The following is a 17190-nucleotide window of genomic DNA, read 5'->3' as shown; positions in this document are numbered from 1 at the left end:
CATGAAGCACCTCATCAAGGGAAAAATACTTGCTGCTACAGTGCTCTTTAATCCAGCCAAGGAGGTACAACAAAACCTCCTGGCTGGAGGCTGACTGCTCAGTGCGCACGTACACACAGGGAGGTCACCTACCCGGGGCTGAGGCTGGAGGAGGGAGAAATGGTCTCTCTCTTTCTCCATCCCCAGATGGAGACCAGCCTCCCTGCCCGAGACGGAAGCGGGAGCAGCACAGGGTTAAGCAGAGGACAAGTTGTCGGAGACCAAAGGTTGGGCTGAGTCACGTTGTGGCTGTTCCTGTTTCAGTCTGAGCAAGTTTCTCGCTTCCCAGGCAGTGCCTGTCCCCAGGCCTGCAAGAACCTGTCCCATTCGTCCCCTTAACACATTCGCCAAAGGAACTGCCCTCCCATAGCCACCTCCACTCTTTGCTTGTCCTCCAGACTCCATTTAGCAGCATCTCTGCAGCTTTCAGGAGAGAGGAACAGTTCAACACCATTTCTCACCTTCACCCTCCACCCTGTCCTGGTCACTGGCCCATCCTTGGGCTCTTCCTCAAGCAATAAAACTGCTTTCCCACCTCTCACCACGCAGCCACCTTTCTTCTCCTCGCCCATGGCTTTCCCAACCCGAAGGAAGCCAACTAGTTGCCTCCCGGAAGCTGACAGAATGCAGCCAGTGTTTCCTCCTGAACCCAAATGTGACACTGCAGATCCAGATCTTAAATCACTTTTCAAAAGTGATTTCAGCCTCCAGGCTGAACCTCCATCAATGTGGTTGTACCTGAATCTGGATGAGTGAAATGGCAGAACCATCCTCACAGGGTATCTGTATGGAGATGATAGAATGGTTTGGGTTGGAAGGGACCTTCAGAGATCATCTAGTCCAACCCCCTGCCATGGGCAGGGACATCTTTCACTAAATAGGTTGCTCAAAGCCCTGTCCAACCTGGCCTTGAACACTTCCAATGGCGGGGCATCCACAATGTCTCTGAACAACTTGTTCCAGCATCTCACCACCCTCATCATAAAAACATTTCTTCCTTATTTCCAATCTATATCTACCCTCTGTTGCCCCTTGTCCTGTCACTGCAGATCTTCGTTTTTTTAAGCTCCCTATAACCCAGGGGGGTCTCCTCAGAGCAGAGCAGAGGGGCTGCTGGCCATGCTGCTAGGGATGCTAGTATCCCCAGGTCCTCCTCCACAGGGCTGCTCTCAACCCATTAACCCCAAGTCTGTACTGGGAGTGGCGCCTGCGCCAACCCAATTGCAGGACCCTGCACTTGGCCTGGCTGAACCTCGTGAGGTTCACATGGGCCCACTCCTCCAGCCTGTCAAGGTTCATGATGTTTGGTCCCTGTCTTCATAATCCCCTCTTTGCTTTGGCATTTCTACCCGCAGAGGGCTGCTGCAGCTCAATCAGTGAAAGAAAGAAAGAAACCCTGACAGTGAAAACACATGAAAAGCCGTGCAGGGTATGATGGACAAGCCAGCCAGCCCCCGTGGGCTGCAGCCACCAGCAGAAGGAACGCTGAAATCCTACCAAAGCAACTTCCCAAGCTCCAGTGCTCCCCTGGCTTTTCCCAAGCCAAAGGTTCTTCCTCCACAAACCCACCCAGGTGTCTCAGAGCATTGGTAAACTTTCAGCACCCACAGCTTTTTGCAGCAACATTCAAGGCCATCATGCAAAAGAGCATCTGCTCCTCTTCCCTATTTCCTTCACTGGGAAGGATTCTGCTGCTGGGAATGATGAGGAAGCAGCACACCATCTCCACACCACTCCTTAATTTTACAGGCTTCAGTCCCCTGCCCCAGGAGTCTTCTCCCAAGCGGAGGAAGCACTGACCTACTTCACAGCTCTTCTCCCAGAGCCACCCCATGACTGACCATGGCCACCACCCTTCTCTCCGTATATGCTCTATCTTTTCGCAGATGGAAAAAGAAAAAAAATCTCCCCGACATCTCGCTGGTCTCAGCAACCCTCCCAAATGCTCTCAGCGCTCCCCACCCATCCCTTCCTAGCACCGCAATCCCCACACCGCAGCAGCAATCCTCCCGGGGAGCCTGGAGAGCTGCAAACACGGTGACACACACCCGACACCCCCACAGCGCGTGCTGACGGCGATGGTGCTGGGCCACCCCGAAGGCACCCGCTCGTGGTGCTCACCCCACGGCTCTCCAGGCACGGACCGGCAACACCACGCCTGCAGGTGCTGCGGAGGAGCCAAAGAACTCCACGCACCCAAAGTCTTTCCTCATCTCCCCACAGAAATCACATCAGCCGCTGTGATTACCGAAAACCATCCCGGCCGAGCTGCCGTCCCAGCGCCCGTACCCAGAAATGGCTGCACAGCCCCCCGCAGCCCAGCGCCGCCGAGTCGGACAGACAGACACTCACCCTGTCGGCCGCAGGCCTCTTCACAGCCCCGGTGACCTGGGAGAGCGGCTTTGCCAGCTCAGCATCACTGCTGCGTGTGAGCAGAGGAGCCACATGTAAAAAATCACCCACAGCAACCCATGGGCCCAAGGCTGATCGTCACCACAAGTGGGACAGAGCCCACGTACCGACGGCAGACTGGAGAACGAGGCAGTAACTCCTGTCAGCCCTGCACCTTGTGCCTGCCTGCGCGCCCACGCAGATCCCACATTGACTAACACGTTATGGTCTCCTTCTCTGCAAATGATGCAACCAGAGAGAAAGAAATTCCTCCGGGAGCTCCAAGGAGCTTTGACATGCAAGGTGAAGCCAGCAGGAAGCAGAGGACGGTGGCCAACAGACACCGCCCTGTCCTGTCAGATGCCGGAGCGGGCACAGGACTGGAACATCACCTTCACCTCCGCTCAGGCTCCTCCCACAGAAGAAGAGGAGCTGGAGAGGGTTGGACGCGCTCAGCACAGCCACAGAGCCGAAGGAACCAACTCCCCGAGGGTACAGCGGGGTGGTTCCCTGACACACAGAGACTGCAGGCGATTTGCCGGTGCGTGGTTCCCAGAAGCCAGGCACAGCTCAACTGGTGTCTTCCCATCACCAGGTCCATCCATCACACGGCCAAACCACCTTCACACCAGAACGAGAAGGCATCAGCACCGGCCCCAGTGGCGCAAGTTGCACAGCCCTGCTGTAAGCTCCCGCTCCGCTGCCACCCCCCGTGGCACATCTGGAGCCAAGCAGCGATGCCACCTACCCCCGCACCCCAACACCTTTCTTACCTTCTCCGACTTCACCTTTTTCAGCTGCCGGCACTCGCTTTCCCCGTCCTCCAGCTCCGACTTAACTCCCAAGGGATTGAGCGCAGCTCCCGTGTCAATAGCTATACTCCCAAGCTGCTCGGCAGCAGCAGCCTCTGTCCCTTGGCCCCCATCGTACTGTCCCACCCTCACGGCCAGGGCCAGGGGCTGCAGCACACTGGGCTCCTTCTCTGCCGCAGCCCCCGCGCCCTCACTCCTTTCCTTCTTGCTTTTGGATGAGCCGCCCTCCTTCTCTTTCTTGGAGCTGGCCACGCTGCGAGACGCCTTGGCCGACTTCTCCGAGCCCTTGGGGGTGACGGCAGGCACCAAACCACCCGAGTTCGCACCATCCCCAGAACGTCCTTGAGCCTCCTTCTTGCCACCAGCTCCCTCACTGGGAGTGAACAAGGAGGCCCCCGGGGTTGGCTTGCCACTGTCCTTGCCACTCTTGCTTCTTTTCGACTTGGATTTGCCCTCCTTGCCCTGTGGGCCCGGCACCGGGCTCACGAACTTGATGTTATCCGGTAGGGTTGCCACTGCGTTGGGTGCCGGGAGCCCCACCTCTTTGGAGCCCGACATTTCCAATTTCTGCTGATCCTTCTCCAAATCAGCGTCCAGGTCAATGATGAGATTCCCTACGCCAATGTCCCACTCATCCCCGCTGTCGTACGTCTCAACCGGGTTCGCATCAATTCCTTTCCCTCCGGAAGCTCCGCTGCTCAAGGACATCTTAGAGTTAACGGCCCCTCACGGTTCAAGGCTCTTCCCTGCCTCCAGGCCCTGGGGGTCACCTACGTCCTTGGGGGGCTTCCAGCGGTGGGGGTCTGCCCAGGTGACGGCATCGCTGCTGGAAGGGAGATCAAAGAGAACAAGGTTACACACAAGGAGCCCCAGACAGGCGGATCTGCCTTCACCGGCAGCCACATGTGCAGGCAGGTCCTGGGCAGGGTGAAAGCCCCCAACCTCCCAAATCCCCCATCACAGGGTACGAGGCAGCATCCTCCTGCTACCCCCCCGGGCCGGGGGCTGCTCCTCGGCCATCCCTGCTGCAGCAGCCATCTGGCACCCGTCCCTCGATCAATACCAGCCCTGGCAGGTCACAGCTCTCAGCTCCAACAAGACATTACTCACACGTTTCCCCGCTCGCCATTTCCCTCTGAATTATCGAGCGCTGCCCCTGGGAGGGAGGATTGATTCCTCTCCTGCCGATGCCACCCGCAGGGAGGGCTCCTCTCCACGAAGGACGAGAGCCGCTCGCCGGGGAAGTTGCGCGCCTCGGTGGGAAATAAATCCCCAGCTTCAGAGAGCCTGCCACACTCGGGGGCTTCAGAGCGGTCGCCGAAGGCCAAACGGCAGCAGGAAGTGCCGGGTTCCCATCCTGCACCTCACGGCAGCATGACATGGCTTTAGGACGTTAAACCACCATCACCTCCTCCGAGACAAGCTACCCAGCAGGCTCTGAAGGATGGGAGATTGCAGGGGTACCTGGTCTTAACTGGCAAGAGAGGGACCAGCTGTACCCGACCCCAGCTAGCCAAAAATTCCTCCTCCTGGATTCCCAGCCCCTCGCCCCCCCTGCTCTCAGACACAGGTAAGCCCTGCCCTGTCCCCGGAGCAATGACACGGGGGGACACCCCCACGCAATCTCAGTCCATCTGAGTCAATCCCTGAGATTAGCTTCTGCCAATTAACACTGAGGAGACATAATTAACACATGAAACAGCTTCTTCCCAGCAGCCACCCGGCCAATGACTTGCCCCCTCCACCCAGCTCTCCAGGTCTCTCAAGAAACCCTTGGCCACCCATTTGGATGCAGCTCCTCTCCAGCAGCGCTGTCCTCCCCTTCCCCGCTGGCTCCTGGTACTATTTATGAGCCACACTTCAAAAACAGGTGACTTAAAGAGAAATGAGAAGGAAAAAAAACACCAAAACCCACACACGCACAAATTTCTTCAAACCCCAGCAGGCAGGAGCCTGGAAAGCAGCTTCATGGTGCGTTTCCAGAGATGCAAACACTGTAAAAATGCCAGGGATTCTTTCATCAGACAGGCTGCTGCAGCCAGACCATTTTCCATCTGCTCCCCACAGCATCCTCGGCTCTGTACAGCTAATAATCCGCTCTCTGACAGGTCATTACGGAGATTTTTAACCCCAGGAGCCGGGGCCTAGCATGCAAGCTGGAAATGAAAAGCACTGACCTCTCATTTCAGCGGCAGAGAAAGTGCCGAATCAGGAGATCACTTTGTGCACAGGAGTCGCTAACGGCTTCCCAAAGCCACACCACGGGTTTCTCTTGCCGCCTCCTCCTCCTCCTGCCCCAGGACTCGCTCCCCAACTCCGAGCTGGGGCGTCCAGCCAGACCCCACTGACCAGCCCTCTCCGAACCACCCACGGGGCCAGCGATGGACACAGACCATCCATCCATCCCCTCCCAGCCGGCACGTGGTGCCGCAGCCATTCCTTTGTCCAGGTGGGCAAAAATCAGTAACAGGGTGGATAAACCAGAATTTTAGCCGGTAACAGCCCCTTCCTGGCCCAAAGTTGAGGCCCAGCCTCCAGCCACAACCCCGCCGGACAGGGCTCAGGGACACGGCACTGCCACCCGGATCAACACACGGGGAGAGGACGAGGCTCAGCCCTCAACTCCAAGAGCTGGAGCACGTCAAGGGCCATGGCCAGCTCGGATCAGAGGGACAGATGGACCAGGGTCTGGCCTCGCAGTGGCAGGACGGTGACGGACAATCCGCAGGGCTGTACTGCGACAGGCACAGCATCGCCTTGCTCCACGCAACGCCTCCACGACGCCGGCTTGGCTGGCTCCGCTCACACCAAGGAACTCACAACTCACCTTGCTGTTTTAAGCGTGCTTATATACATGCACTCACACACATACATAAGTATTATTTATATATATGAAATAAGGAGAGCAGATGAGCAGGACTTTGGTTCTGAAACTATGCAAACAGCAGCAGCGTTTGCCAATTCCTACCACAACAAAAGGAAGAAGGAGCCCAGAAGTCCGCTGGGTCCTCAGCGATTAGAGAGCCAGGAACAATCAAAGGGTTAGAAAACAAGAGGAGAAAAACCATTCACCCTACGGAGGAGGCGTCGAGGGAGCCCAGGTTCTGCTCTGCAGAGGGAAGGGAACCACAAACAGGAGGGACGGGAACAAGGCTGGGTCTGCAGGAGCGGAGGAGAAGCACCTCATGGCGAGAGCAGGGCAGGGAGCTCGAGACGTGCCACTGCGGGATGAGGGACTGGGGCAGGGATTGGGCCTTTCCAGCAAGGGCTGAAGGCCAGGACCCCTGATCTAGGGTGGGGGATCCCCTGCAAGTCAGCCACTGCACGTGGCTTTAAAGCATTTCCCTCACCTCCTCCCTGAAATCCCCATCCCCATTCCCCATTTCTCTCCTCCAAAAAGCTGCTCTCCCAGGCTCAACCTCTGCAGCCAGGGGAGTGTTTCAAGTCGCTCTCCCGAGTGAGCCCCCCCCAGGGACCCCCACTCTGCCAGGCTGCTGCTATTTCAGGCGGACGGGAAGCCCTGGCCACCACAGCCCAGAAATGGAGGTCCCTTTCCCACCGGCTGGTTTGCCCAAGCTGGAGGAGCACTGGGTGCTATCCAGAGCCTCCCCGCTCTCCAGCCAGGGGGGAGTAACACCGCCACAAATCACGGCATCTCGGAAAAACAGACTGGGGAGATTGATTCAGCTATAAACGTGTCCTTCCCCTTACCTCCTGCCACGGCAGGATTGATCCCCGCGCTACATGAAAAGCATGTGCTCACTTGTTGGCCTGGAGACCTGCCAACAAAGCGTTTTAAGAGCAGTCCTGGAGCGCAGATCCTGCAAGGAGACAGCTTTCTGCTTGGGAATGCTGCACACACACAGAACCAGACATGAATAATTCAGCTCCATTAGGTGCCCGAGACCTCTACAATCCACATCTATGGGCTGGGACGGAGCCAACCCAGTATTAAGAGACAAACCTGAAAGTTCACTTTTGGAGCTGCAAACACACCTAGAGAAAAGCTATTCAAACAGAAGAGCTCGCCTTCAAAAAGGAGCAAGGAAACCGCAGGAGCCCCCGGTGCTTTGTGCTTAAAAGACAGGCAGGATGCTCGGCAGCAAACCCGCCCCGGCTTTCTCTGCCGGTTACCGGAGGCCAAGAAACCAAAGCAGGGCAGGATTGACCGCCCAAGGGCGGCGAGATGCAGGAGAAAGCTCTTCTCCTGGCAACACCCAGCCCACACGTAGGGAGACTGTCTCATACCCATGTGCTCCAGCCTGCAGCGCTCCAGGATCAGCCTCTCTGGTGGCTTCCAGACATGACCGACTGCAATTTTCACCCTGATTAACTTTCAGGAATGCCCGCAAGAAGGAGCGGCATAGATGACGGAGTGGAGGGGGGGGGCTGAAAAAATTTCTGCAGGACGCGGCGTTTCCTCTGGCGGGGCACAAGGCAGGGAGCAGAGGGGTTTGGCGAGATGCTTGTCCTGGCCAGGAGAGCAAACAGACCCCTCCGCTCCCTCCCAGGAGGAGGCAAAGGACACGTCGGGGGAGAGCATCCATGGGAGAGATGCTGTGTGTCCCCCCCCTCCCCCAGCTCGCAGAGACCCCAAAGGGCTCCCCGGGAGCCCCCAGCCCAGTTCCAGCGCGGGGCCGTGATGCCGAGGCCCTTCCTCCCGCCGCTGGCAGCCAGCCTGCAGCTCTCCCCGCGCGCTGCCTCCGCACAACATCCCTTTTTGTTTCCTTTTACGACTAAAGAAACTCGGGGCTGGGGGGCGTTGGGGGGGGGGAACGTGCCTCCCTTTCCCGAGCTGCCACGCTCGCTCCCCGCTCGGCTCCCACCACCGCGTTTGTAATCCCCCAGCTGGGCTTGTTTGGGTTGGATTTTTGTTAAGTAACTCCCATGTCTTTTCTGCAGATTTCTTTTTAAGATGTTCCCCTCTCTCCCCGCCCCCTCTCTCTAGAGATGGGGGAGAAAAAAAAAAAAAAGAGAGAGAGAGAGAGAAAAAAAAAGAGAAATGTTGAATGCGAGCCAGCTGGCACGCACAAGAGGAGACGGAGAAATCTGCACAAAGGAGCTTCCTCACTCACTTGCTGCTTTCAGCTCAAGAAATCAGGCAGGGGAGGAGGGTTTGCTCTCCCCCATACATCAGTCAAGCCATAGCAGACAAAGGAGATTTACCATGACACCCTCCAGAACTGCCACCCAACGGGGGCAGGATCCCTCCATCGCCTTCGCCCGGCAGGAGTGTGAGCTGTTGCAAAACACGCCAAAGCGCAGGGCTTCAAAACAAGCTGTTCAATGTGGAATTAAGCAAGATTTTGAATGGAGGAGCCGCGCTCCCGCCTCCTCGCTCGCACAAGGCGCCGGGAGAACTTCGGTGGCTCTCGGTGGCCGAGCAGGACGGCGCCGGTGAGCTGCCAGGAGGGAGAAGGCTAAACCCAATTTGAATAAAATGGAGCCACCCTTCTTTTTTTAATATGGAGGTGCACCCAAGCAAGACTACATCTTCCAGCATGCACTGCAGCCAGAGCACCCGGAGAGATGTCGAGAAACTTATGCCGGGACTCCAAGTTTCCGTAGGCTGAGCCTTGACACTGGAGATGAACCTGACACAGGGCAGCACTTGAGTCATGAGTCATCTGTTGGCATTCTTGAGAAAAGCCTGAAATATTTCAGTCCAGGCATTCCAAAAGCAGGACGGACGAGGTCACTGGAAGAGGCTGGAGACGAAGGAAGATGGGAGAGGTCAGCAATGACCTCTTCAGCGTAGAGGTGGCCGTACAACCACTCTACCTGGAGCAAGGCTCAGATTTACCCACCTGCTACCAAATACATATTCAAGTGGCAACTTTGCATTCATCATTGAGCAAAAAGACACAGCTCAGATCAAAACTCAACCTCACATCCACCCCTATCCGCTCATGACCTTAAAAGATGACCTTTACAGCTACGTTCAACAAGACCAGGGCACGCAAAGCAGCCCAGCAAGCCTGGAGATACAAGATAAGGGAACGTGGTGCCAGATCTCAACCTGGTTCTGTCTGAAGAAAACACTTCACCAGATTAGCTAAAACTCAGCATTTGCTTCTTATTGACACGTCTTTAACCCTGACGTTGAACAGGCATTGAGGAAACACTCGATCTAAGGCCGAAAGACCCAACGTTCCTGAACATGGCTTGATAGCAAAGCCACCCTGAGCAGAGCCCCTCACTCCCCTCAACTGCCAATGAGCCAAAAACATCACCGACACACGGGGCACACAAAAAGGGGGAAAACGAAAAGCAAGAACCGTTTCAGACCTTCCTTTGTATCACAAAATGGGAGAACCGGAACAAGTTCCTCTTTAATCCTCCAATCACTCTTGGAATTGTCATCACCAAAGTCCCAACTTTGCCTTTGTTCACACCTCAAGAGCCCATGGTTCTTCAGATTTACAATTATTTGATTTTGGTATCTCTCAACCCTGGTGCTTCTGCTCTGAACAAAACGGGACTCAGATTTCCTCCGCCAACAGCCAGGGAAGTCCACAGCTTCACATTTCAAGAAAACTAATGGCAAGAGAAACATCATTCAAGTGCGTGGTCCTGGCCTCAAGCAGGAGGCACATCAATACCTGCAAACCTACACGAAGAAACCAAAAGTTACTTTTATTTCGTCCCTGTGAAGGACAGCAGGCAAACGTCACCTCAGTGTCCCTGCTTGCTCTTTGCTGCTGTAAAGACACTGCTGGAGTCACTTCTTTGGCGGGACGCTGAGGAAACACCAGTGTTACACAGAAGATCGAACATATGTGTCAACACAAGTCAGGTCGTAGAACTGTAGAGCAGCCCAGGTTGGAAGGGACCTCGAAAGGTCACCTGTTCCAACCTTTCATTGGAAAGGAAACCCAGATGAGATTATCTATCACCCTGTCCAGTCGCATCTTGAAAACCTCCAGTGATGGGAACTCTACCATGTCCCTCAGGAGGTTCTTCCAGTGAATCATTGTTCTATTTGTAAAAAATTTCTATGTTGAGACAGCACCTCTCCTGGTGCATCTTGTATCTGTTGCCCCTTGACTTCTCCATGTGGCTCCTTGTGAAGGGAGAACCTCCATCCTCTTTGTAGCTGCCCTTTAAGTCCAGCAACTTGCCCACGTGCACAGTCCTCCTATGGAGAGCTGACAGACCTCCTGCCGGAGGTTACAACTCTCACGGCACCATCCTGCATGAGGCACAACCCTTCTCAAGCCTCTTCTTGTGGAGATGAGCAGGTATCTCATCATCATCTACCAAGACGTGCAGCTAGCACCAAGGCTCAGGCTTGGCTGTGCCTCTGGACACTGGCTGGCCGTATCCGAAAATTCCAGACTAGACCTCTTCCAGCAAGCATGACTTCAAAATCTCTGACAGCTGAAAACAGCCCAGGAGTTGTCTCAGCAACCCCAGCACTGAGGTTCCCAGGCAGAAACACAAACTGCTGCCCAGGGCTCCTGACGTTGGGCTGTACGGAAAGAGGAACTGAAAAACCCACACGCGTGGGAGAAAACACATTGGGTGGGTAAAACAACAGAGACAGCTTCCTTCCTGCCAGCTCGGCTCCCAGATCTATCCCAATTCAGACACTCCGAACCCAGACTCACCCCTCACGGTCGTGCCCACGCGCTGGAAGACACCACCGTGTAACTGCCATGCCCAGACCCGCGTCTGATGCCTTCGCAATAATAACTAGAATTACAGCCCCATCTTCACCCCAAGCCCCGCATCCCCGCCTCGCCCCGCCATCCCCAGGTGCCACCCCCGGCGGGGGGCTGGCAGGGGGCATAGAGCCATCACCACCAGGTTTGGTTGCCCAGGGCTGACACACCAACCACTGGCAAAGGCAAAAACCAACCCCGTGAGCAATAACCAGCCAGGATTAACTGGGAAGCACTCTGGATGAGTGGAAGCCAGACCAGCCGGCGGGCTACGGCTCATCGGAGGCACCAGCCACGGCCCGGCCGCTCTCCTACCACCGCAACGCCCGGTCTTGTTGAACCCAGCCAGCCACGCTGCTGCTGGCTGGTGCCAAAAATAACATTAAACACTCAAAACGGGACATCTGAGCAAATTCATTTGGCACCAAGCTCTGCAACGCGATGCTTCCCACAGGGACAAACCTGGGGGTTGATTGTCCCTCCAGCAGAGAGCTGGTTTCCACCGGGAAAGCGGAGCAGCCGTGCAGATTTAAAACCGGTCTGGTTACACCCTTGCTAACCCCAACACAGAAGGGAACTGATTTATGAGAGGTTTAAAGCTATCTGAACCAGTGGCCTGTCCTCATGCGCAACCTAGAAGGGGGTAGAGAGCATGTAAAAATAACCAAAAAGGCTTACAAGTTTCAGATAAAGCTGGGAGATTGCCAGCAGCGAGAGGAAGCAGCAAGATGGATGTGACCGGGAAAGATCCCCGAAGCATCAGTCACGGAGGTGGGAAGAAAGAAGAGCTGGCGAAGACCAAAGACAAGCAATGGGCATAAATAACTGCTGGAGTAAGTGCCGGAAAAAAGGGAGCTTGTCCTTTTCCCCTTGCTCGCCCAAGGCCATCAGCAGGGCTGCAGAAAGGCACCCGCGAGTCTGGCAGCAGCTCCTGGTGTTGGTGGGAGCAGAGCGGGCGCCTCTCAACCGGCCTTTCGCTCCCTGCCCGTCAGGCTCTGGAGGTGGGGGGGCTCTGCACCTCAACACCCTGGTTCCCCAACCCCACACTGGTCCCAGTCCCAAGCTGGGGCTCTCACGGTTGCAGCCACACACATCCCCCTCCCCAGAGGGACCGCAGGAAAGGGAAACCACTGGCTGTGCTGGCAGACACGGAGAGGGCTCCGCACCACAGCCCAGTTCTGTCTTCTCCAGCCAAAGGAAGAGCAGCGGAGTTGAGCGGAGGCTCCCAGGCACAGCCCTGCCTGGAGAGGACAGCGGGACACAGCAGCACAGCTCTGGAGAGACGCACAGATGCTCCCTTGCTCCCTCTCAGGTTGCTCCCAGGGAAGAGAGAGCTTCTGGGCTTCATTTTTCCTTTCAGGAGAAGAGCACGCGGGCAGCCTTGGCTGTTTCCCAGGCTTCAGAAGAGGACAAACATCTCTCCGCTGCTCCAAAAATGAAGGAGCCGACACTTCACCTATTAATGCCTTTAATTCCCTCCATTCAATAACCAATTAGGGCACCTTGGCTACACGAGCTAAGGCTTCATTTGCAGCAGAGGACGTTCGCAGGGCTGTAATCTCTCTTGCTGTCAAACCATCAGCCTGGGAACGAACGCTTTGGGAAAAACCAACCAGGCTGCAAAGTGAAGGAGGAGGGAAGGCGGGCGCAGACAGGGACAAACGCGGGCACCGCCAGCACCACACCAAGAAATCCCTTCTATTTTTTTCCCCGGGAGGGATAATAAATAGGTGTATTTTCCAGATTAATAAAGCACATTTGCAAAGCTATGATATACATCAGAAAGTTGCTAATTCACGCTAATGACCCATTGCAAATTGCCGAATTTTGTGAATTAGCCAGCATGTAAAGGAATACAATATAAAACAGCAAGAGCCATGCATCAAAGTGTACTTGGCTTATTTTGGTAGTTGCAGTTCACTTTCAATTACTGGTGGAGATATGTACAGAGGGAAGGCACAGATTAGGTGAGAAAAGCCCCAAAAGTCTTCAGGACAAGCAACTTCCCCATGGCATGGGCTATGCTATCTTTGGGGCAGGAGCAGGAATGTTCCTGGAGACATGTGAGCCTGTACCTCTCCAACTGGATCCACGGCGGGTTACACTACTGAAGTCATTACACACCTCATTTTCACCCCTTTAAAAGCTGCAGAGCAGACTCCTCCCCAGCCGTCCCTTCTCCCCTCGGAGAAGCAGCAGGATCACTCCCAGCCAAATCTTTGGACTTGCTCAAGCTGGGAACGCTCCATTTAATTAAAACCACAAACAGGCTCAGCAAATTTATTAAAATCATTCTCAAACTGTCTTGTTTTGTTATCGATAAATCGGCGTAGCCACGCTGAGAGAAGAGACATCACACGCGATGTAGCAGAGCACCAATATATCATCCTTCCAGCCCCGGCCCAGGAAGGGCTCAGAGGAAAATCCGATGCCACAAAACCCTTCCGTGCCCACAATGCGCTGGGGGAAGAAGCAGCATAAAGGGGCAACAGTATCTTTCCTTTTTCTTCATTGTCTTACTCCATGAACAAGAAAATGTAAGTTGAGCATTTAATGTTTAAATACAAAATATTAAGATTCTCCTGAAATTATCCTTATTCATCCACAAAAATGCACTAGCATCATTTTATACCCTCTCTCTACACAGAGAGCATCTGAGCTGAGGCAGCTACGTCAGTAATTTCCGCGCACACGAAGGACACTCAGCTGCAGCCACAGCAAAACAACCTCTTGGTTTCAACGCAAAACCTGGTTTTTTTTCACCAAAACCCAGAAGTTAAATAGGTGTTTCCTTTAATGAAGTCATAGTATTATTTTTTTTTAAATGAATCACAGAAGGAACTAGAGTCACAGAGCAAGTTTCCCAGACAGACAGACAGACATCCCCTAGTTTCTTCACTGTAGGGCCACCGGGGCGAAGGCTTGCTCCCTCCTCTGACACCACATCACACCACAAGGCACTGATCCTCCTTAGCAAGAAAAGTGCATTTTCAATGCAACGATGTGGCAAAAGAAGCCACATCCCAGTGGGATGGTTTTTTCTTCCCCTCCCCGACACCAAGTAGCACCCTTTCCTCCTCCGAGGGTGGGGTGGCCAAAGCTCCTGTTCAGCAGCTACACACAGCCACCAATGAGGTCCCAAGAGACAGCTGCCTGCTCTGAGCCAGCCCATCTACCTACCCTTGATCCTACAAAAGACCCTTCACACCCCAATGAGCTCCTCAACACACCCCATGTCCCCAGAATCCTGCTGGAGTCAGATACCCTCACACAACAGCATCATCCTCCCTCCGGCTGCCACCACCACCGCAGCACAAGCGTCCAAATGATGACTGTCCCAAAGAAGCGGGCAAGCTCCATGGGGAAGGGACCAGCATCCCCATCCCCAGAGAGCCCACAGGCGCTTGACCTGTGCCCGTGAATCATCAGAAGAGGCATTATGCATTACAGTACTGCAGACAGTCCTAGGCCATCTCCAGGCTCTTTGGGGACTTTCGTCCTTCTCAAAAAGTCTCTCCACAACCCACCATCAGCTGTGAAGAAACAGAAGGCAGGTTTGGGAACAGACCTGTGACTCCCACAACCCAGAGGCTGGGGAAACATCAGTCCATGTTCTGCAGCAAATCTGCAACCACAAACGTGGACCTCACCTTGGACTTGGGGGGAAACCACCCCGTGTTCTGTGGACTAGCTAAATCCGTTCACTGTGTACAAGCAACCGAGCACGGTTACACTGTCACCAGCCCCCGGCAAGGTCACCTGCGGCCTCACCTCCCTTCGGAGGGGAGTGAGCATCTGCGAGGTCCCTGCCTCCAGCCAGAGACGCTGGCCAGAAGCAGGAGTGTCAACACTGGGAGGGCACGGCTGCACGCGTACGCCATCACACATCCCCCAAAAAGCGTACCTGCCACCAGAAATACCATCTTATTTACATAATACTCCGGATAAAGGGGACAAAGAAGCTTATTGCATTACATCTGGGACTAGCATTGCATCAGCGCCCAGAGGCCCTAATCCCAACGGGAGCCCTGCTGCCCGCGAGGTGCGTCCCGCTCCCGGCCTGGCCAAGGTCGAGAGCGACGCGACACGGCCCAGCTCCTCCACGAACCCAGGAAACACCCAGTAAATCACAGCGTCAGTCCCCAAATGCCTTTCTGTGGTGGCTGAGCCCTGGGAGAGCGATCCCGACTGTGGATCTCCAACCGCGGACATGACTCGCGGACAACGACTTTGCTTCAGGAGGGTCACCCGCGTGGAAGTGCTAGAAAGATGAGGCAGCTTCTGGGTTTTTTTTTTGTAAATGTACACAGTTAAAATTGAAAAGATGCCGTAAATACAATCTGGACGTAAATTTTGATTCAACATGGCCCAGTTCTCAAAGGGAGTAAACCAGACAGGGCGAACTCTGGCCCTTCCTCCTTGTTCATACATAATAAAGATACAGAAGCTGTTTGGTAGCTCCAGCCCAGCGTGAGAACCCCTCAACCGCCTTTAGACTTTGCGAGCCCTTTCTTCCCGAAAAAGGCGTGCTTTCAGCCAGCCTGACAACTTAGAGGGAGAAGCTTTAGAGGCAGCAGACGCCCCACAAGCCGGGCGCAGCGGGGACGAGGGGACTTTGCCACCTCACAGCCACAGAGAAGGAGCGACATTATCTGCGGCTGCCACCCAGCCCGTGGCGTGGGGCTACAGATGGATGAATGTCCCTTATTTGCAGCAGCCCTCAAAAAAAATAACAGCGTTCTCAGCACCCGGGGAGGATGCCGCGACAGGATAACACGTGCATTAAGAGACACCTACGTGCGTATCCATGCAGGCGCCAGCCCCTCTGGCTAACGAGCAGCCTAATGGCGACTCACAAAACACACAGACCCTCGGCTGGAAACCAAGTCCAAGCACCCAGCTTGAAAAAAAGGAATAAAAAAAAAAAAGAAAAATCCCTGCGTCCTGGCCATACTCAATTACAGATCATTACAACTTGCCTGATAATTAATTTCCTCGGGTGGTTCTAACTGGCTCGCAGCCCTTGTCCTGAACACGAGGCCAGTTTAGGTGAAACATTAAATCCTTGTCCTTTTGCACCACCGAGACGGCCGCGCTCCCGGTGCCGCGCACGTCTCCCTTCCTCGGCGAGCTCTACCCCGCGGGGAGAGGGGAAAACACTGCCGGATGAATCGGGGCATAAAAGAGCAAGGATGTTTTGTTTCCAGACCAAAACGGCTTCAAAATAATAAATTATAAATTATTTCTGGTCAAGAGCTAACCAATGAAATAAGCGGACTGGATTTTTCGAGTGCCGTGCGTGTGCGGTCGCGTACCGCCAACAAAGAGCTAGAAATGTGCAGCATAATCCAATGCCGGAGTCATCGCACAAAGCGTGGAAATAGGTTTTCCTGAGGATGTCCAGGCGAGGAAGGCTGCGAGCGCCTGCGCCGCCCCTGCGCACGCCGGAGCCCGATGCCGGTGGCATCCTTAATTCTTCTGGAAGGGGGGAAAAAAGGGCCCGTCAGCTCTTCAGTGCGAGCCATGAAAAATGTGTGTGTCCGACACCTCCTCCGAGGGAAAGGGCCTTCCCAGAATGGGGGCTGGGGGGGGGAGGGAAGGAAAGAAAAGGGGGGAAAAAAGCGTGTTGGTGGGAGGCGGGGGGAAGGCGAGGCTGACGGAGCAGCCCTGAACCAGTGACCTTCCCCGTGGACACAAGGGCCGCGTCCTCGCCCCTCGTCCCACCCGCAGCCCAGCCACGTTGTCACCCGCTGTGTCACCCCCACCAGCAGGGTGTCGAACCGGCCGCGGGTCACCGTCACGCCACGGCCCCCAAACCCTCCCTGCGCACAGACGGGGGGGCTGAGAGGGGGACACCCCCCAACACCCCCCCGGGACACAGGTGCACCCTCGGGGACTGTGTCCTGCCACCACCCCGGACCCACCATGTCGTGCCCCCCAGCCCCGACCCTCACCCCAAAACCTGCCCCACCGGTGACCCCACACCCGGGGGATCCCCGGCCCCCCACGTACCGTGGCAGTGGGACACGCGGGGGACAGAGCCCCCAAGCCCCTCCGCAGGAGGGGGATCCGCACCCCACGCACACCCGTGAGCCCGCTGAGGGGGGGGACGGGGACCCTTGGGCCCACCCGCCCCGTGGGTGTCCCCCCGCAAAGAAGGTGACCCCCAGGGTGGCCGGGGGGTGACCCCGCACCCCGGGGGGGAGGGGAACAGGCCCTTACCTCCCACCGCAGGCGGGGGAGCCCGTCCCCAGCGGTCCCTGGAGGTGGGGGGGCCACACAGC

The 17190-nt window shown here is 55.6% G+C and overlaps 1 protein-coding gene across 1 annotated transcript in view; it reads right to left on the bottom strand.

Moving 5' to 3' along the window:
- The window catches only part of ZNF609 (zinc finger protein 609), a 63593-nt gene extending 59525 nt beyond the window's left edge, over positions 1-4068 (bottom strand). Inside the window, exon 1 of the mRNA XM_014961601.1 lies at positions 3204-4068. Within this exon, the coding sequence (XP_014817087.1) occupies positions 3204-3950 (747 nt within the window). The 5' untranslated portion in view covers positions 3951-4068. The remainder of the gene's footprint in view (positions 1-3203) is intronic.
- Positions 4069-17190: the final 13122 nt, after the last annotated feature.

The sequence above is a fragment of the Calidris pugnax genome, unplaced genomic scaffold (assembly GCF_001431845.1).
Source record: "Calidris pugnax isolate Ruff unplaced genomic scaffold, ASM143184v1 scaffold492, whole genome shotgun sequence".
NCBI lineage: Eukaryota > Metazoa > Chordata > Aves > Charadriiformes > Scolopacidae > Calidris > Calidris pugnax.
The sequence above is the reverse complement of the archived record's forward strand: the minus strand, read 5'-3'. Positions and strand labels throughout refer to the sequence as shown.